Source organism: Pangasianodon hypophthalmus, chromosome 3 (genome assembly GCF_027358585.1).
Source record: "Pangasianodon hypophthalmus isolate fPanHyp1 chromosome 3, fPanHyp1.pri, whole genome shotgun sequence".
Taxonomy (NCBI): Eukaryota; Metazoa; Chordata; class Actinopteri; order Siluriformes; family Pangasiidae; genus Pangasianodon; species Pangasianodon hypophthalmus.
The window spans coordinates 11709598-11730890 of record NC_069712.1 but is presented as its reverse complement, the minus strand read 5'-3'; the positions used below and the strand labels follow the sequence as shown (position 1 = coordinate 11730890).

The following is a 21293-nucleotide window of genomic DNA, read 5'->3' as shown; positions in this document are numbered from 1 at the left end:
ACCAATGTCTAGATGGTCACTGGTAAACTCCGAAACAGCTGAAATGGAGGCTACAATGTTCTGAATACAGTGACTCATGCAGCTTTCCTTTCAGGCTGACTGAATGACTTTTCAGTGCTGAAGAGTAGAGCATGAGAACTAATGCATTCTGTGTCAAAGAAGGGAAAACTGAAGCTATAAAAGTCTGAAGGCTATCTGAAGAAATCACTTGTTAAGTAGCTTTTAGAAGAAACTACAGTCATGCTGCTCGTTACAGCCTTAAATGTCTCTTGACAATACTATTTAATCGGAAATGTCAGAAATCTGTTAAATATAGCTCAAAATCTATTCATGATACAGATTTGCTTTCAGGGCTCGCTCATCCAAACGTTTGAAACGTAGCCACACACAAATCTAGCACCTGCTGGCAATATCGGCTCTTACCCAAGTTAAAAAGTCACCCAAAGCTTGTTTTCAAGATCAGTTTTCTTCAACACTTCATACTACCTGATCTACAAAAGAACAGAATCAGTGAATGTGCAAATTGGAAACATCCCCATTCCTTTACACCAGTGGTCTTCAGCCTTTTTTGAGCACAAGATCACTTTGGCAGTCAACATTTCAACCGAACTCTACCACACTATATGCTGCCAAAAGAAACAAAAAGCCCATCAAGAGTAATGCCATTTTACTTTACTAACAGTAAAGCAGTTCATCACAGTGACACAGTAATAGAGTTCAAATATCTATAGGCAACAACAGGAACAGAAACATGTTAATACAGTTAATTCATGTTAATACAGCATGCACAGCAGCACACTGTTAATTGCCATTTTTATGCCATTTTTGTTTTTAAAGTCTGTGAATAATGTGTTAGCGGTGAGTCATCACTTCTTTTAAAAACTCCCCATTGTTGAAGTTCTTCTTGTGCTTGTCCAGGAGATGGCTAACACGGAAAGAAGCCTCGGTAACAGCTTTAGCTCTCTTGGTGGGTTTTGTGAAAAGTGATTGCTGGGTTTTAAAACCAATTTTAACTCTTGAATTCTTTTCTCATATTTCACTCTAGGGCGGGAATAAGTCCTTGAATTTCAGATGGTTAGTGGTGTGATGGTGCTACAAATTGCCCCTTTTCAACAACACTAAACATATCAAGCAGTATGGTGATATGGTGACATGTCAAGTAGGCTTCTCTTTCTCTCACCACTGTAAACGAGAATTTGTTTTCCCATTCACATGAAAATGATATATTTTTGCCTTCTCTCATTGTTCGGGCATGGTTTCCTGAACAGAGTTTGTTCACAGAGTTGAGTACACATGCTGGAAACAGTTATCTGCAAAGGTAACCTAATTTCACAACTGTAATTGGCCAGAATTAATGTATTTTGGGCTACTCCCCGCCCATACAGTTGCACACCACCACCAATTAAATATGTAGCAGTTAATATCTAGCCAATCAGCAGATATTTTACCATATCTTTTTTTTTTTTTTTTTTTTAGAATGTGTTGCAATCATTGACAGTACGTGGATGGATTGGATCTACTAAAAATGCCTCTGCGATTGACTAGTAAATCGTGATCAACATTCTGACAACCAGTGCTTTCCACTCTGCCCCTTCCCTTTGTAAACCAGTGTTGCATGACCTTTATTTTCATACTGGAAAATTATAGGCTCATATATTTTATGATGCAATAACCCTTGCCTGTTACATGGTCAATAATAACTGAGATTTTACAGTTGAGAGTTTCAGCCCACTTGTTTCCTAAAAAACGTGGCAAAACTGCTGCACTGACAGATTCTTATTTAGATGAACTCGGATGAAAGGATTTAATCATAAAAATGTTTTGTGAATTCTAGGATGCCTTTAAAATAATGTCAAATTGGCAATGGCAGCTATAATAACAATCTGTTATTATAAAGTGTCATTATAAAGTGAAAACATTATATTTTAACAGTATATTTGATTCACATACTGATTATGTCAATCAGACTGCTCTAAATCTTCTGTTAGAAATATTTTTCTATCAAATACACTGTACATATTCTACAATGGCAAATGTAGGCTGATGAAAACTGGAAATGTTGGCATGGTGTAGCTTATCAGGATAGTGGTTTGTGTCATGTACGCTTTAATAATAATCTCAATCGTTTCTCAGTGCAGGTGTGTAATATTAGACTAGTTGTATAGGCTGATTAGTGATTAGTGTAGAGTGACATTTTAGCAGTGACAACTGGTCATGACATTACAGTTCTGTTGTCTGTGTAATTTGTATTTTAATTGGACATTGAGTGCTTAGTCTAGCTTGAGTTTCACCTCTAAAGGCATTTAGGGGAAAAAAGATGATAAACCGCCTCGTTCGCATTCATTACACCCATGACTGTATTTCACATGTGCCTTCTTAATCACTGCTAATGATGTGTTACAGATCCTTCAGCGAAGTGGGCTGAAAAATATTAACCCAAAATGAAGATTAAACCTAGGAGGTGTTTGTCTAATTACCTGACATGATGGTCATTGATAGGCCACATGAATCTACAGTCAGGGCTGGAAAGAAATCAGCCCCAGCCTCACTTCTACATACCATCTTACCATATTTCTTTAACAGCAAATAAACTGATGTAGATGCCAAGAATCAATCCTTGTCTTTTAATTTTTGAAAGCAAGGTGTGTTAGTTCTTCTAGCCCATTTATACCAGTAGTAGCCCATTTATACCAGTACATATTGCTTGAATTTCTTGCAGTGGTTCTCAAAGTGGAACTACAGGGGTTCTTTGAAATATAGATAGGAATCCACAATTTTTACAATTATTTTATTACAGTAGTGAAACTCCCAGCCAGCCAGTATCAGAGTTATTATATTTATTATTGAGTTTGTATACGTGTAGTTAAATCTCAATAACTGAATAACAAATAGGTCCTAAAAAAAACCTAATTTGGACGTAGTGTATCTGTCAGTGGAAAGTTCAGAGAGTTCCGTCTACAGCTGCAGTATACATATAGCCAGAATATTATTGTACATATTTTATATAATTGGCTTAATATCTAAAAGTATTATTTATTGTATTGAATTATTGTTTGTATTATCTTTTTTAAAATGAATAGCACTGAGGGCATCTGTTGAATCTGAAGTTGTTGAAAATGTGAAGAACCCCTGATTTAGTGTGCTAATGTGCAGTAGTTCAATTTGCTCAACGTCTTCACTGACCCTTTGTCTTTATGCACACACACAAAGATACAGATGAACTTTGCATACACGCATGGGAACTCTGCTGTACTGACAGAATATGAACTTATCAAAACCAGCATCTTACAGACAGACTCCATTTAAATGTGAGTGACCTTGCAGAATATTTTCTGTTACTGGTTCAGGTTTATGACCTACATATCCTTTCGTTAAACATTTGAACTCATGCACAATAATAGTCATGAATCATGGGGCTGAACTTTAAATCTGCACCTCGGTGCATATTTTATAGAATTGTGGCTGGCCTGATTGAAATGCTGCCAGAGTTTTATTGATCTGCTTTGTATTTGAATGTGTAAGGGCAGAGTTCCAGTTCTGCCCTGCAGGCATGTTTAGCGCTATTTTTGTGGAGGCCTAAGATGCTATTCACACACCTCTCTCTCTCTCTCTCTCACTCTCTCCCTTCAAATAGCATAGTTATAATAGTTATTATGGGTCTGGATTTCAATTGGAGCCTAAATTTCCCCAGCAATTTTTCCTTTCTTTGACTACTCTTTGTGGCTCATCTATGGGTTGTGTGTTGTGTCTTCATGCTGTGGAGCTCTCAGAAGGACCAGCTTCTGCTTTACTGTCTTCTTATTAAGGGGTTAAAAAGTAGAGTTTACAGTGCATGGTGCACAAGGGGGAATTTCTTATAGTTCTTCTTAAAACGTTAACTGTAACCTTTAGTAATAAGGCTATTTGGGCTGTACTGCATATGAAAAAAAATGTTCTTAAGTGAGGAACATTGAAAATGGGACACACAATGGAGTCAGTGTATAAACTGTAAAAAAAAATAAATAAATAAAATTGTGTAATAAACTAGATGGCCAAAAGTTTGTGGACACCTGACCAATACACCCATATATGCTTTTCTGAACATCCTATTCTAGATTTAGTCCTCCTTTTGCAGTTATAATAACCTCCACTCATCTGGGAAGGCTTTCCACTAGTTTTTGGAGCGTGGCTGTGGGGATTTGCTTGTTCAGTCATTAGTGAGCATTAGTGAGGTCAGGCACTGATGTCAGGTACAGTCAGTGTTCCAGTTCATCCCAAAGGTGTTCAGTGGGGTTGAGGTCAGGGCTCTGTGCAGTTGACTCGAATTCTTCCACTCCAGCCTTGGCAAACCATGTCTTTATGGACCTCGCATTGTGCACAAGGGCACTGTCACGCTGGAACAGGTTTGGGCCCTTTAGTTCCAAGTGAAGGGAAATTGTGATGCTATGGCATACAAAGGCATCCTATACAACTGTGTGCTTCCAACTTGTGTGGCAACAGAGTGGGGAAAGCTCACATATTGGTGTGATAGTCATGTGTCCACATACATTTGGCCATATAGTGCAACTTGTGATTATAATTACTATGCAGTATTACTAAGATAACAATCTCAAATTACTCAAATTGATAAGGCTGCTTGGGTTTTGTATGTTATCCCACATACAGATGCACTTTGGAAGGTAGATCAGTTGTTCTTCATTATTTGCATTAAATATGGCAGAGTGGGGAAAGGGTGGGGATACCATTCTAACTTTCCCCTCTCCAAGGTAAAGAAGAAGGTGAAAATCTTAAAGAACATAAGCGAGCACTTTCAGCAGGTGTGCTTTACAACACAGCTGGGAATTTGTCATGGGTACTGAATGCATTACTGATGTCAGGATCTATCGATGAATTAGCAGTGTAGGCTTAAGTAACATAGGTCTCACTTTGACCCAGGAGTGACAAGAGGCTGAGCTTTTTGTTTCAAATTACAGACAGTTGAACAAGTCTTTTGGGAAGGCACATTTTGTAAGTACTTTTGTAAGTCGCTCTGGATAAGGGCGTCTGCCAAATGCCATAAATGTAAATTTTCAGAAATAGTATTTTTAGTGCCTTGCTGAAAGTATGCAATATTGGTTATAATTCTCATATGACCCTGACCAGTAGCTTGAAGATTTTTTTTAGCAGTTGTACTTCAGTGGTTAAAGTTATGTCCTAGTGACCAGAATGTTGTGTGTTACACACAAAATCTTACACCTGTCTGTCCAATGAATTAAAAAAAAAAGTGACGTTGATGTTGATCTTGGCAGCTACTGGGTGAGATATTTAGTGATTTGTGTATAAATGTTTTAAAATGTCTTTGGTCAATTGATTCATTAAATATATTAATTCCAAAGTCTCTTTTTTTTTCTCTTTGACATCACAGTTCATGAATAAACTAATGTGATTAGCTCTGTTTGTGTTAATATGGAATAAAAGCACTGATTTAACTATGTATCCACTTTGTGACAAATTGTCCTGAAAATAACCGTGTGAGTGGAATGAAGAATGACCTCTTATTTATAGGGAGGAGTGAGCTATTGTAGATTATCATGACTTTGGATCATTTGGATGGTTACTTTTTAAGGATGGGAGAGGGGTTTTTAATAGTGGCATGCCAAAAAGAACCATATGTCTGATCTATGTGTAATTGGGTTCTGTGCTTGTTGTTTCATAGGTTGGAGTAATACTTCATTACTCGTCTCTGTCCACTATGCTATGGCTGGGCTTCACAGCTCGGAACATCTACAAACAGGTGATCAAGAAACCCCCCAAGCCTCAGGATGGAGACGTGCCTCCTCACCCACCCAGATCCCCCATGCTAAGGTTAGACACACACTCACACACATATACACATTCATCGAGTCTCTGTCTCTCTTCATTATTCTCTGTGTTCAAGTCTTTTGTGCAGCTTTATGTGATTATGTTCAGACTGATATTGGTGCATGTTCAATGAATGAAGCTCTGCTTTGAAGATTAAAATGCACAATTGGATTTTGATTGAAATTCATTCAGAATCAAGCTGGTTCAGCTGCACTGAAAAGCAACAGATGTGTTTGTCTCTTTAATGTTATGTACCAGGGATGTTGTTTTTAACCTTCTCATTGACCTGTTATTGATGTTATGCTAATATGCTACAAGGAATTTCTGTTGGGCTTGCATAGGGATAGATTTTTTTGCTTGCACATTGGCCACCCAGGGAGAAAATGTACAGAGCTATAGACAAAGCTATGGTGTTCAGTACAAGCATTACACATACGAATACCAACAATATTCAGTGTGCAGTTCCCTTTCAAGCTATATTAAACACATTAAATATTTTTTTATTATAAATATACAATATACAGTACAAATGTAACGGTAGTAGTGCAAATATATTTTGTGCCTTGACATCAAGATAATGTAGCACAATGGAATAGTGGAGTATTAGCATCCTGGTGTGGTACAATAGTCAATTCGTTATAGTGGATCGAGCAGCATTGTCATTGAGTTTGTGAGTGTGTGTGTTGGGGGGAACAGGTGTTCAGTCCAGCTGTGTGTTGAAATAGTGTTTTGAACTGAGAGGCGAGTGTGTAGGTAGAGTTGACCTAAGACCGAATTCTCACTTCTACTATTTTGTACATGAATTCTACAGAAGTCAAACAATTGTGCTGACTTTTCTTGGTGTGCAGTCTTTTTTGTTCTGGTTAATGTTAATGTGGCAAGATCATTATCATCTGTGCTGTACAATCAACTTTGTTTCATTAGTTTTATCAGTTTGAAAGAGTTTTTGCCCTTGTCTACTTCTGCCTTTGTCTAAGTACAAGGGTCATTTTCAAAAGCAAGCAGCTGGCAGTTAATAGAAAATCCTGCAGATGAAAGGGCTTGCATGTTAGAAATGAAATTTTACTTTGCTGAGAGTTACCTGGTGACCTTTCAAGCTCCTGCTGAGGATATTAGGTATATGCAGATAATTGTGGTATTCTGCACTTTACTCTTTGATTTTCATAAAGGTTTTGCAACCAGTTTAACTGAATACCAATACCACACTTCAATCTATGTCTAAGAATTGGCATAACGGAAGTAAATTTTTCTCCCTACCTTATTTATTTGTATTGGTAATTATTGAAAAAGCAATCACTGTTTCTACATGTTCAGCAAAACCTATATTGACTGACTTCCTTCATGTCAGCATCTGCAGCTGGCTCAGCAAATTGATATGTTTGTCTATGTTAATGCTCCCCAGAGAGAAAGAGACTGATAGTGTGTGTGTGTGTGTGTGTGTGTGTTCATCGCCTGAGAAAAAACACACATGCAGATTTATGTAGGCATACAAAGAGATTTGTGTACACACTGGAATTTTGAAAACAGTGGTTTATAGAAATACGCAAAGGATTTGATAAATATACTAGGAAAGAAATATGTTGTTTACAGTAAATGAGAAAGTTATGCTTTGGCAGTTGTTGTTCCCAAGGGTCCACTTGGACCTTCATATACTCAGGACCTCTAAAATGGATGCCTGCTTTTATTTAGGCAAACTGTTGGAGCCATTAGATGCTTAATTTCAAAATCTGATTATAGCATAGTTTATTCAATGTATAAGGGATTATTCTAAAGTGTAGCCACATTCATAGCTTTCTCATAACTAACTAACTAACTAACTCAAAATTATGTTAGTGCATGGAGTTAATATGGGGTATTAATTCTATGACTTTATGAACTTATATTACTTCTGAGGTCCTTTTGTCTCATCTTGTCTAATCAACTCACTTTGCCATAAATCTACTGGAGTCTTTCACAGTCCACATTGGTCAAAGGTCCAGTTCTATGTTTATTGCTCATGCTAATTAGTTATGACAATCACCTGTTCCTAGTTTCTGGATTCTGTGTATTTAAACACCTATTTCAGTCTTGTTCTTTGCAAAATCCTGTTTCTTTTAGAGGTACAGGCTGGGCCATGTTTGGTTTGTGCTTGATATCTTCGGTTTTGCCTCCTGCTTTGTTTCTCTGGTGTTTGATACTGGATTACCATGTTGCCCTCATTTGACTTTGGAAGTGTTTTTGTCGATGAGTATTGAATTTTATATTTAATTTTTTTTCAATAAACCCTTCAGATTTCCATCCTGGTGTGTAGCGTCCTATTAACAGGATCCAGCAGAGTTGACCTCTCTTCAGGCAGCCAACCCAGAGCTTTCCCAAATGAGTCTGCTAAGGTAGCCTACTTTGTATCTTTGCTGTTGGGAAGTGGGCTTTGCTATTTGGCAAACAGCAGGTTCTAACCTCACAGACTGACTATAGGAAACTAACTTAAGATGTTTTTAACCATACAAATAACCAAGAGGAGTGATTGACCCTAAAAAAGGAGATCAAATCGGCAGCAATGTTCAAACTGGAATTTCATACCCTGATTACAGCAGTCTGGTTGAACAGTCAGAGACTCCTCTTTGCAGACATGGACTCAACCCCACTTTGCAATGTGGGCTGACATGCAAAGATGACTCAATGGGTCTAGAACAAGTCTAGGTGATGTTATCGACAAAGGGCCAGAGTGACAGCAGGCTTTTCATTCCAACTAAGCAGAAATGCACCCAATTCTACTTGTCTAATCATTTGGTGTCAGTATTGAAACAGTGGTATCAGGTGTGCTTCTACTCATGCTGGATCATTGTGGATAGATTGCACCAGTCTAAAGGAAATAATTCAGCTTGGCATTTGAATGGACATTCTCCTGTGCAGTCGCTTCTGTGGCTCAACCAAAGAAGAAATAAAACCCAAGTTCACCTTTAGAATCAATAGAAATAGATTGTCTGCATCACTGATAATCTGTAGTAACTGGATTTGAACTCTTAACCTTCCTCCAACATCTGGGAACATAAATCACACCACATAACCCATCACTCTCACGTGGGGCAGTTCCATCTGTCCAAGGGTACTTAAATCCTTTAGCTTGGATGTAGTTTCAGGATTACATTGACTAATCTAATTTAAACTCATTTTCTTGGGAAAAACAGTAAGAGCCACCAGTGTTGAAAGGACCTATATATCTAGAATTTCCCCTGAATGACAAAGTTAGGGTTGTGACAGTGTACCGCAAAGATAGTATAGTATGACAAAGAGATTAGAAATAATCATATACCATTAGATTGTTGTACTATACAGGTATGGATGTCAGAACAAATTCTGGTTCAAATATACAAATATACTAGAATATTTCAAAACGCAAAATGTTCTACTGGTTCAATATATCAGGCGCAATAGCTTTGCTGGGAATTCTTGATTATTATTGGCCGCTTTACTGGACAAACATACTGCATTTTTTTAGTCCACTTTGTAGGTGTACAGTCTTTTATTCCATGCACAATTTATATAAATCATTTTCAGTCTCTTCATCAAATATACATTTTTGTCCACAGGACTACTGTTTGATATTCTTGATATTTTTGGCTGGTGGATTATTTTCAACCCAGTGCCACGGAGGTATTTAAAAATCCAAGCAGCAATGCCCTATCTAATATACTAGATTTATTTGCATTGTGGTCAGGAGTGCTTATATCATGATATACTGAAAACCACTCTACTGCTATATTACTGTGAGTTTTTCATGCTGCCATAGCTCTATTCAAGATCTTGCATTCTAAAAAAGGCATTCTAAAAGGGCATTGCTATGATATCATTACCATGATACCTGCTACCTCTACCTCTTCAGAGCCACCCAGAGTAGCATGTTATTTTACCAAGGTGGACAAGTACAGTACCTAAAATTTAATACAGATATAGGCTATGAGGACAATGAATGGAAAAACACTCCAGCGTTTTCACTCCAGCAGCGGACATTATGAGTGCTAGATGTTCTTTGGGTTAAGTAATGCCCCATCTCTCGTCTAGGATTTAATCAGTGTTTGCTTGCATGACAATCTCGTGATTGTTAAATTGATGATATACTGATCTATTCCTCTGAATATTCCTCAACAGGCTTGTTGTGCATCTGTTTATAAAAGTTGTCTTCCTGTGATATAGGATATAAGCAGTTGTGTGATGCCTATTTTTTCTTCAAGCTAGTCTTTGAACATTGACTGATTAGAGAGGACTAAACACAATTAAGTGTTGACAAATGGCTATATGTTCTTTCTTCTTTATTTTTTACCACAACATACAGTATACAACACAATACTAAATGCCAGATGCTTCATCCAAAATCCATGATTCCCCACAACCACAGGAAAATCCTGTAGCTACTCTACATTCTCTGTGCATTGGGCTCCCATTGTATAGGACATTAACCTAATTCAACAAGTTCTCTAAACAGATCCTACACCAACATAGTGTATGCCTAACAAGACATATTGTATGTACCAGTTTTGCATGCCCACACTTTCTTGTGGCCAGTCTGGCATATGCCACAACACCAGTTATGATGGTAACTGATCTCATTCTGGTTCTGTCTGTACGCAACCTAAGCCAGACCATCAGTCTCTTGTGAGACCAACCCATTGAGGCTTTGGTCTCACACTGCAATATACTTTGTTACTGATCTTCTCAATCCCCATGTGGCAGTAGATTCTCAAAGGACTCCCAATAGCTCTAGAGACTGTGAAAGTCTTATTGCACCATATGTTTCATAACAATGGTATCCTAGAGGGAATGGGACAGGGCATCACTGTCCACTTGTCATGTCTGGCCAGGCTTTTTCAGCATAATGTGAATGTAATCTTATCTTCTGGACACTACCACCGTCAATTTAATGGACAAACAGAATTGGGGAAATGGGACATTCTCTTGAAGTGCAAACTAACAGGATTGGTATAAATTACTCCTTTCGGTTGTGTACACACAAAATTCACTATTAAACATCATCAGACCTAACCACTATACCATGTGCCATTGGATATTAATGTGTCTTGTTTCCATGGCCCAGTGAGCCATTGGATATAGCGGTAACTGATGACACAGACAGTTGTTGTTGCAAACTGCCCATCTTCAGTATTAAGTCTGTCAGCTAGAACAACATGCAGCTTAACAAAGTCGTCCTGTGCCTCCATACCAGCTAGGTTGAGGTGCCTGGTTATCTAGATGTGAGTTTCATTTTACAACCCTAATAATAACTAGTTTCATTCACCCATCTAAAGTAAACCATATCAGTACCTATTTATAGTTGCTTCCTATTGCGTCTTTATTGCAGAGTGCATCCCACCATTCACATTTTCCTGCTCAAGCATGTGATTCAGGCTTCAGTCAACCAAGAAGGTCAGCAACCCAGTTGACCTTCGTGGAAAATGGGTTTACATACTTAGTCAATGACCTTAGGGGGTCCAAGCACCAGAAACATTACACTATTTGGTCATAGGTATGGTAATGTATAGCAATATACATACGGACATGTTGTCATGTCTAATATATGAGCCCCGCTCTCATTTTGTTTTTGGTATGTATTATTAGTGTATATGTAACCTCACAAGTATAGTAATACATGCCTGCATGTGTGTGTGTGTGTGTGTGTGTGTGTGTGTGGGTACAGGGGCGCATCTAAAAGCAGATAATGTCCTGACTGTGGCGCTGGGCTGATCCTCTGTGATTGACTTTAATGTGAGCTGTCACAAGACCTAGCCACTGAGGCCCAGCAGCTGGAGACAAATCAATTTCCTTCACCTCTATTGCACTCATACACACATACACGCACACACACCGCTCAGAAGCCACTCACACACATACTCTTAAATGGAAACCCTTTGACGGAGTAGCTTATTGGCCAGCCCGCAATATCAGCCTTATCAGAGCGCCCTATTCCAATGTCATAGACTTCCTCTGGTGTGCTGTTCTTTATGTAAATATCTGTGGGAAGAATTTTAGCATCAGCATGGAACTTCAGAATGATAGTCATCATTTGGAAGTCAAACATTTTTAGATTTTACTCATTTTTATTATGATTTACTTATTGTATATTGTATGTTCACCTTTTAGAGACTCAGTTCAGAATGCTCCAAACAACAGAGGAAGCTTTTGCCCTTGGTATCAGATTAGGGATGTAACTGAATATGAATTCATTATTTGGAATAAACAGATAAGGTGTTCTAAATAGATTCAAATACAGATATGATTAGGAGGACACAGATACGATTATTGCATGGGACACAACAAAATTGTCACACTAGCGGAACATTTAACATGAATTGAGACCAATTATGAACAAGTGATGTAGCTGAGTTTGAGCCCAAATTCACAGGGCATGCTGAGAGTGCTGGTGATTCAACCCATAGGTCAGGGCCATCCCAGGCAAGAGTTTAGATAGCTGATGAACTTGAATCTACTATTATATCACATAAATAATGATAAACCTCTATATAAATATGATGTATACAACTGGTAACAAACCTGTTTCAAATTACCTTCTTATTGCTTAAAAAAAAATCACACAAGAATTAAACAAAATACAACCAGGCAAAAAAGTGCAATAAACTATAGATACATGATACATTCCATCACACTGCAGTGCAACATTGTGAGGTTATTCATGTTTGCGTAGTCACTTTTTGTGCAAAAATTTGAGAATTGTTTCAAAACTGCACACGCCTGGACTTCTTTGCAGCAAAGTCATCAATGATTGCATCAAAAGACAATTTTGAGACATCATGACTGATGTTGATCACTGCGTGCACATACACACACAAACAAACAACTGTGTTGTACAAGTAGTTAATAAAACACAGGGTAAAATAACCCTATATGAAATATGAAAGCAATATGAAATATGTACCCAAAATAGACCTTCAAAACATAGGCTATATAACTGAATGTGTCTGTAGATGTTAGCCAGCTAGCTAGCTAGGTATTCTAACTGCACTAAATTTAAGTAAAACAAACAAAAAATAGACAGGTTAAGAAGTTCTAAATAAGGTATTTCAAAATAGTAATAAACATCAATGGCAGACACGAACAGTCGTTAACTTGGGATTCTTACCTCTATATTGCGCTCTGTATTTTTTTATTGATGTCAACTTGATGTTATTGTAACCATTTAAATTAGGTTTTTCCTAGATTTTTTCCCCGATGTTTTCCTGTGTGACCTGGAGCATAGTGGTATTGTACATATTTAAGAGAAATAAATAAATTCTGGTTTAGACCATGCCAAATTTGGGTTTAAATCCAAATTCTGATACAGAGACCGATATTTGGTACACTAAACAGTTACAGATACAGAGAGTGTCATTGTGTTACACCACTACAACAAATGTATGTTAATCAGATACTAGCCTGAAGCTCTCAATCTCCCAATGGAGTGTTTATTGTTGTACGTGGCAGTATGTTTGTGTGCTTCCTATATATTACTGATATTACTGATATTATGTCTATTAATATCAGTTGATAGTTGTGCTTGATCTTCAGGTTAAGAAAGCTGCGTCTCTGATATGCTTGCTGAAGAGATGCTCTGAAAGTCTCGCTGTAAAGGTGTTTAAACTGTACAAATAAAAGCACAATGAACAAACGTGCATGCATGCGTGTGTATGTGTGTGTGTGTGTGTGTACATTCATTTCTTCAGACATAATGGGTATATGAGATATTGACATGTCTGTGTGGTGTTTTCTTTCTTTTTTCCTTTTAAATACAGTAAAATGTGACTGAAATTAAATGCTTGTAAACTTGAGGACCAGGGGAAGAACCTCACAAATCATTTTCTCATGTTAGCATACACACACAAGTTCAGCAATAAAAGTATGTGAGTAATAAGTATTTATGATGAGGTGAGAGCCTCTGAAGAAAAAGCCTCTGTCAAGTATGACAGGACTGTTAATGAGAGCCCCTCAAGTACTCACCTTAATTGAATTTCACAAGGTTTAGAGAGAGTGAGATAGTGGGAGGAAGAGAGAGAGAGTGTGTGTGTCAGAGAGTGAGAAAGACTTTTAGAACAATGAGCTGGCAAAGCGTGAAAGGGTCTCTACACACAAAATATGCTTGAGGAAAATATTTTGGACAATTTAATGGAGAATAATGTTGTGATAAAAAGTTGTACCCATTCATATTTAATCACCTAATAAAAATGTAAAAATGAGAATGGAAGTTGAATACAAATCCCAGCTGTAGTGAACTGCATTCTTCAAGTTTTATTTGTCACATACAAGGAGCTATAACTGTATATTCACTGTAGCTAAATGCTTAGCAAGGAAGTTCCAGACATATAACAGCATGTCATGGAAGTCATATTCTGTTGTATGATCTCTAATTCCTTTTCATTACTGCACTGCTGTTTCAGCTATTGCTTTACTGCCTCCTGGTATGTCAACCTGCAGAATACCGTCTCATCCTGTGACACATGACTCTGCGTTTGTGTCTCTGCAGGTTTTATTTAATCGGTGGAGGAATTCCCTTCATTATCTGTGGCATCACAGCTGCCATCAACATAGAAAATTATGGCAGCGGAGAGCAAACTCCATAGTAAGTAAATGATTTCTTTGGGGGTGATATTTGAAACAGTGTAGTGCACATTAGTGCATTAGAAATTTTGTCTTAGAAATGTCTCTGTTGCAGCCAATACTATGTATATTTTGCTCTATAAATAGCTTGAGTTGCTGTTTTTTCTTCTCTCTGCCTGAAAAAAAAAATGCAATTACTGATATGCTTTGGGGGTTTTGTGCTATATGTCGTATGATATAGTAACTAATTGTACTACTTTTGTATTGCAGCTGCTGGATGGCATGGGAGCCTAGTCTTGGGGCTTTCTATGGACCTGTGGCATTCATCGTTTTGGTGACATGTGTCTACTTCCTGTGCACCTTCATCCAGCTGCGTAAACACCCAGAGAGGAAATATGAGCTAAAGGTGTTGTCTGAGGAGCAGCAGAGACTCTCTGCTGCTGATGTGCCCCACTGCCACCATCAAGGTGAACCTGGCATGCCAGGAGGTGATGGGACCCGCTGCCATGCTGGCTGCCCGGGCCTGATCAACCCATCTTTACTTGCCAACGAGCACTCATTCAAGGCCCAACTAAGGAGCGCTGCATTCACACTGTTTTTGTTCTTAGCCACATGGACATTTGGGGCTCTGGCTGTGTCTCAGACTCATTTCCTGGACATGATATTCAGCTGTCTGTATGGAGCCTTCTCGGTCACTCTGGGTCTTTTTGTGCTGATTCACCACTGCGCTAAGCGTGACGATGTCTGGCATTGCTGGTGTGCCTGTTGCCCTGGTCACCAAGCTAATACCTGCCAAGGGCATGGGCATGCCCATGGGCGCCCTAAGGTCAATGTTAATGGGGATGTACACAGGCATGGGCATGGACACGATCACTGCCACTTGGACTCTCCCTGCACAGGAAAATCCGTCCTCAGCCACACACACTCACATGGCCTATGTAAACTCAGTAACCTGCAGGCACAGAACCACGTGACCTGTCTGACCCCTGTGAGCCCTGTGACCCCTTGTTGCTCAGCTCTCCACACAGAGAAGCTGCTGGAAGAGCGGCCCATCCACCTGCACAGCTGCCTGAAACCAGGCAGGACTAAAGGAAGGCAGCGGGCATCGCCAGTTGGAGAGAGAGAGCTGGCTTTTCATCTTCCAGCCAGTGCAGATGCAGGCAGCGGACACAGCTCACCCACCGACAGCCTGCATAGCACCTGTCAACGCCAGGGTCACATCTGCCACCTGGCCCAAGACGAGCACCAGGAGTGGCACCATGCCTGCTCTCACCATGACACTCCAATGTGCCATACTGCACTTTGCCACCGGCACACATGCTGTACCAAGGCAGAGATTCTGCCTTCGCCCCTGTGTCACACTGAAAGCAGGGAGCCGGGAACCCTCCTCTGCGGCTGCGGGAAGATGGCCGAGGATGAGCTCGCAGTGCCGTGTCATGGCCATGTTGAGATGCACCCTCGCAGACAGTCCTTCCCACAGTGTGTACCCAACCAGAACGGGCTTCTCAAAGGAAGTGGACACGAGGGGCACCTGTACCCATCTGACAGCACGGGGAATATACGCACTGGACCCTGGAAGAATGAAACTACTGTGTAGTTCAAGGGCTCGATGCGCATTCTGAAATAACCACCTTCTCTAGGATTTAAAAAACGAAGCAGACGTTCTAAAGATTCATATGTGTTTTCGTTTTAATATTCTCACAATCCTTACTTTCAGGTTTGTTTTCTTTTATTGTTTATTCTACAAAAACATCACTCCAGAATGGCTACACAGACCTGACTTGTTGGGAAAAAGGAAACATTGTTTGACACTTGCTGCCAGATTGGGGTCATGCTCTATATCCGGATTTTATCTTTTACCACAAAGCTAATTTTATCACTACAGGATAACAAACATTATCTGTGTGTGACTTTGTGTGACTGGGTTTTGCGTATATGCGAGTGCACTTGAATGTATTGTGTGTGTCCTTCTGCAAATGCAATCAATTTAGTGTTTGGTGAAAAGAAATCTTTCATATGATACCGGATTATACTCTAATGAGATCTAAGTTATTAAATAAAATGTTATTGACAGTGCCCCAACCGTGCAACACAAGTGAAGTGAAAAGCACTTAGAATAAGTTCCAAGTGTCCAAGTACAACATGAATACATCACCAGCAATTTTAACTCATCTGTGTTTTCATGTCACTTTAACAATCATGCTTACTGTATACTGTGAACGACAGCTGAAACTTAGTACTATACAAAACAGACAAAAAAAATAGACCTAGTTCTGTCCGAGTTCTTTTCGGCCTCTATAGTGTGCAAACTTAGAAGAAAAAAAAAAAACGAGACTGTCTGTTTTACTGCAGATCTGTATTGATTATACCGTTTCTATGGTGAATTTCTGATCATTGAGGTGTGTGTACAACGATCCTATCGTGTTACTCTCTGGTGCTAGACCAACTAACACAATTGCATAACCGTGGTCCATCAATCAGCTGGAGTGCAAACAAACTAACCATTGCTGAGAAATGAAACACAAAATTCACTTATGTACACTCACCATCCACTTTATTAGGAACACCTGTACACTAGCACATTTATGCAATTATCCACCAGTCAATCATGTGGCAGCAATGTGATAGATAAAATCATGCAGATACAGGTCAAGAGTAGATCAGTTTCACACCAAACATCAGAATGTGATCAAATGTCTTGCTGGTGAGAGAGCTCAGAGGACAATGGCCGGACTGATTCGAGCTGACAGTAACTCAAATCACCATCTTTACAGCTGTGGTGCACAGGAAAGCCTCTCACAATGCTGGTCTTTTTCCAATCTTCAGCTGTCCAGTTTCACTGAGCCTGTACCCAAGTTGAGACTGTAGCCTTGGATTCTTGTTCTTGTCTGACGGGAGTGGAACTCGATGTGGTCTTCTGCAATTGTAGTTGATCCACATCAAGATCTGCGTTGTGCGCGTTATGCCTTCTGAGATGCTTTTCTGCTCATCACAGTTGTACAGAGTGGTTATTTGAGTTACAGTAGCTTTCATGTCATGTCAAACCAGTCTAGCCATTCTCCTCTGACCTCGCTCTTCAAAAACGAGTTTCTGCCTGTAGAACAGCCACTCACTGGATGATGTTTTGTTTTTTGCACCACTCAGTGTAAACTCTCGAGGCTACGTGAAAATCCCAGCAATTTTTGAAATACTCAACGACAACCGTGCTGTGGTCACAGTCACTGAGATCACATTTTCCTCCCATCCTGATGTTTGCTTTGATCATTACCTGAAGCTCTTGACTTATCTGCATCATTTTATGTATTGTGCCGCTGCCACATGATTCGCTGATTGGATAATTGCATGAATGAGCAGGTTTACAGGTGTTCCTAATAAAGTAGTCAGCAAGTATATAATAAGCCATTACAGTATTGATTAAAAACACTGAATCTTATCTTTCAACCCAGTATTTTTAAATGTAACTTATTTTCTGGCCATTCTACACTGCCATGCAGTACGTGGCCATGTGCCAGTGGTGCTTAGTGTGCTCACACTAAATTTGCTCAACATTTCACATGGACATAAGATCTGAATTTCAAAATCAGCACTTGATTTCTGGTATGAACCTTATTTCTTTACAGTATGTAAAAAGAATAATATTTGGCCTGGGTGGTGACCTCTAGCAAAGCTTTGCCTCAGCCATTTCTTCTGTTGCTGGCTGTCACTCCTGTACGCTGATCACCAGTAGTTCAAAATTTGGACCTAAAACATAAAAAACCTAAATATGTATGAAATAAGTAAAACATTTTCAATAACTGAGGCATCCCTTTTATTTTATTATCTATATTTTGGCTATTGCTCAGTATCTGAGTTGATATGTTACTGATAAGGGTTGTTTAAATGCATCTCTGTCACAGATGGTTTGTGAATGTGCAAATACACTGTGATATGAGAGAGAAGGTTGTTGTGGTATGAATGAGTGACAATAGTGTGCTTATGAAACTACCCCTCACTGTTTTCCTCTCTTTTAAATTTAAGGTCAAGCAAGTTTGAATACTTGTTTAACTCATTTTGCCTTTTTTATATAGAAAATCCAAAAAAAAAAAAAAAAAAAAAAAAGGACAATACATGACAAATTTCTCAATTTACCCAGATGGTTCACAGGCAAAAAATTGCTCACAGCAGGAGTCTAACTGCTCCTCTTGAGGAAGATGGGGTTTTAGACTCAGGAAATTATCAGCTATGTTCAAGGAAATGTTCAGTGTAAGCTACTTCACTCGATTTTGCACATTCTTGCATTTCATTATAAAACGTGTTCTCTTGCTCGGTTTTCTAAGCTACTACTTCCCTTCATCTTTTAACAGAAAAATGGTTCAACAAATAGCCAACTTGGTGTAATGTATGGATCAGTCATGTGCAATGCAAGTAGTTCACATCACATTGATTGAAAAAGAGAAAATAGTTTTGCCCATCCTGTGGAAACCTGGATGCCAAATCTGTTGTCTCCTGTTTCTTCTACTGCACCTTTGTATTCTCTCAGCTCCTAAATAAAACAGGATAAACACTACGTTATAGCCGTGGCCATCTTTAGTAACCTTCCTCCCATTCATTTCAGACCCCTTCCTGACGTTAGTAGTGGAACATTAGTAGTAGTTGGACATCTAAATGGCATGTGTGTCATTTTCCCATCAGTGTGTCAAACTGGAAAAGAGGAAATCTGGCATAAAAAAAAAAGACTCACTAAGCTTTCTTCACTCAAATCCCGATTACTGTGGTGAGCTTCGCTCTTCAGAGACTAGCTAAACTGCTGTCTATGCGAGTCTGTTTTGAACTATCTGTACCATTTTGGAGCGCATTACCAAGACTGCTGGCAGTGTACGTATGTGCACAAGCATGTGTGTATTTGGGATTGTGTGTGTGTTTCGGAATATGCCAGTGATACTGTAAGCAAAGCCAACAACCTTCATCACCTTTTTTCTACATTCCCCATGGACTTCAATAAATGTATTTTTTCACCACTGAATTCATGTGGCCCATTTGCTTTGTGTGGCAAGGATATGTGTGTATGAGTATGTGGCTCTGTATGTGGTCATACTGCATTGTGTGTTCCACTAAATATTATGTCCTCTGATAGCAGAGAAGATGGAGATGTCTTTAGTCAACCCATGAGGTTTAACAAATAGCTTATTGCATGAAATGCCATGAAATGCCAAAAGAATAGATTTAATTTAAATTTGTACATCCAGATCCCAACAACTGCCAAGAACCAAAGGTTCATCTCATACCAAATAAATTAGTACAGCCATTTCTGCCAAAGAAAACACACTGATAACAATAACTCTCATAGACAGACTGTATATCATCACTCTGTGTTTCTGAAGCAGTGAGCTGTGTAATTAGCTCATACATAATTAAACCAGCTAAACAGTCTGACTACTCAGAATACGCAAGTTGAAACTGTCTTATAAACTACAAACGCTGGAACACAAAGAAAAGGAACAGACAGTACAGATATAAGGGTTGATATACTGTATGAAGAGTGAACCAGCACCCAAATAATATCTGCTCCACAATCTGTGTACACAACATAAGGGCTACTGTCAGTAACTGTACACCTACAAAATGCACACGATTGTAGTTACAAGGTAGGTGTACCTCAAATCTAGCATTAGTATATACTAATATATACTAATCTCTATGATATTTATGTAACGTTGTTGCAAAGAAGCTGTTCAGACGACCATAAGAATTGGGTCTGGAAATTTGCCTGTGAATATGCTGATGGTTAAATGTGCTGATGGTTAATGGTCACAGTGGTGTGGTTATGTGTGTGCATGCATAGATGTAGTTATTAGAGTCCGTTGTCGTGTGTGTGTGTGCGTGTGTGTGCCTGCATAGATGTAGTTATGGGTGTTGGGGGTGTGCGCGCGCGCGCGCGTGTGTGTGTGTGTGTGTGTGAGAGAGAGAGAGATGTGCTGTGGAGATTTCTGGCAGGTTTGCACACATGCTGCATACACTGCAAAAAATGATAGCAAGTGAGGATATCTTGAATAAAGGAAAAGTTCTCTAATATTTCTCATTTGAGATGTTTCTTTAACAAATGTTATAAAAGCCTATTTCTACACATATTCATTAATTTCAAGCTTAAAATTGGTTTATTCTAGTTTTGCTGCATTTTAGACATAAACTCTTGAAAATAAGCGAACATTTCTGCCAGTAGATTAAGGCAGAAATTAATCAATCATGCTTGAAATATGTAAAATTATATACAAATCTTATACATTATAAATCTTATATATTCTAATAAAAGGGAAAGATTCGTTGAATTTGCCTATATGCAAGATGTTTTTACTTGCTATCATTTTGCAGTGTAATATAATAGAAATAAAAATAAATGTTTGTTTCTCTGATAAATTGAACTTCACATTTGCATCAAGTTTCCATCAAAGAAAACACTGTACTTTTCTTAAAAATAATCACAAGCATGTCATAATTTTACCATAAAACTTAATATTTTGGATTTGTTTTCTTGTCTTATATATTTAGCTAGATTTTACATTTCCTAGGCTACCCGGAAGTAAAAATCCATCTTCATGTCCTGCAGGATTTTTTTTTTTTTTTTTTTTTGGCTTTTACTATATTTCACCCCATATGCTCATTACATAGGGTACATAATGCCGTTATAGAATTTTGTAGTGCTCTACACTCACTGAAGACTTTATTAGGAACACCTGTACACCTACTCATTCATGCAATTATCTAATCAGCCAATCATGTGGCAGCAGTGCAATGCATGAAATCATGCAGATATAAGCCAGCAGCTTCAGGTAATGTTCACATCAACCATCAGAATGGGAAAAATGTGATCTCAGTGATTTTGACCGTGGCATATTTGTTGGTGCCAGACGGGCTGGTTTGAGTATTTCTATAAC

At 38.7% G+C, this 21293-nt stretch overlaps 1 protein-coding gene across 3 annotated transcripts in view; it reads left to right on the top strand.

The window, feature by feature from the left end:
* The window catches only part of LOC113544831 (adhesion G protein-coupled receptor A1), a 180309-nt gene extending 159365 nt beyond the window's left edge, over positions 1-20944 (top strand). Inside the window, exons 4-6 of one of the 3 annotated variants that reach the window (XM_034303151.2) lie at positions 5675-5823; positions 14309-14404; positions 14653-20944. In XM_034303151.2, coding sequence (XP_034159042.2) covers positions 5675-5823; positions 14309-14404; positions 14653-15979 — 1572 coding nt within the window. In that variant the 3' untranslated portion in view covers positions 15980-20944. The remainder of the gene's footprint in view (positions 1-5674; positions 5824-14308; positions 14405-14652) is intronic. The other 2 variants (XM_026943857.3, XM_026943850.3) reach the window with 2 other exon arrangements.
* The last annotated feature ends 349 nt before the right edge of the window (positions 20945-21293 follow it).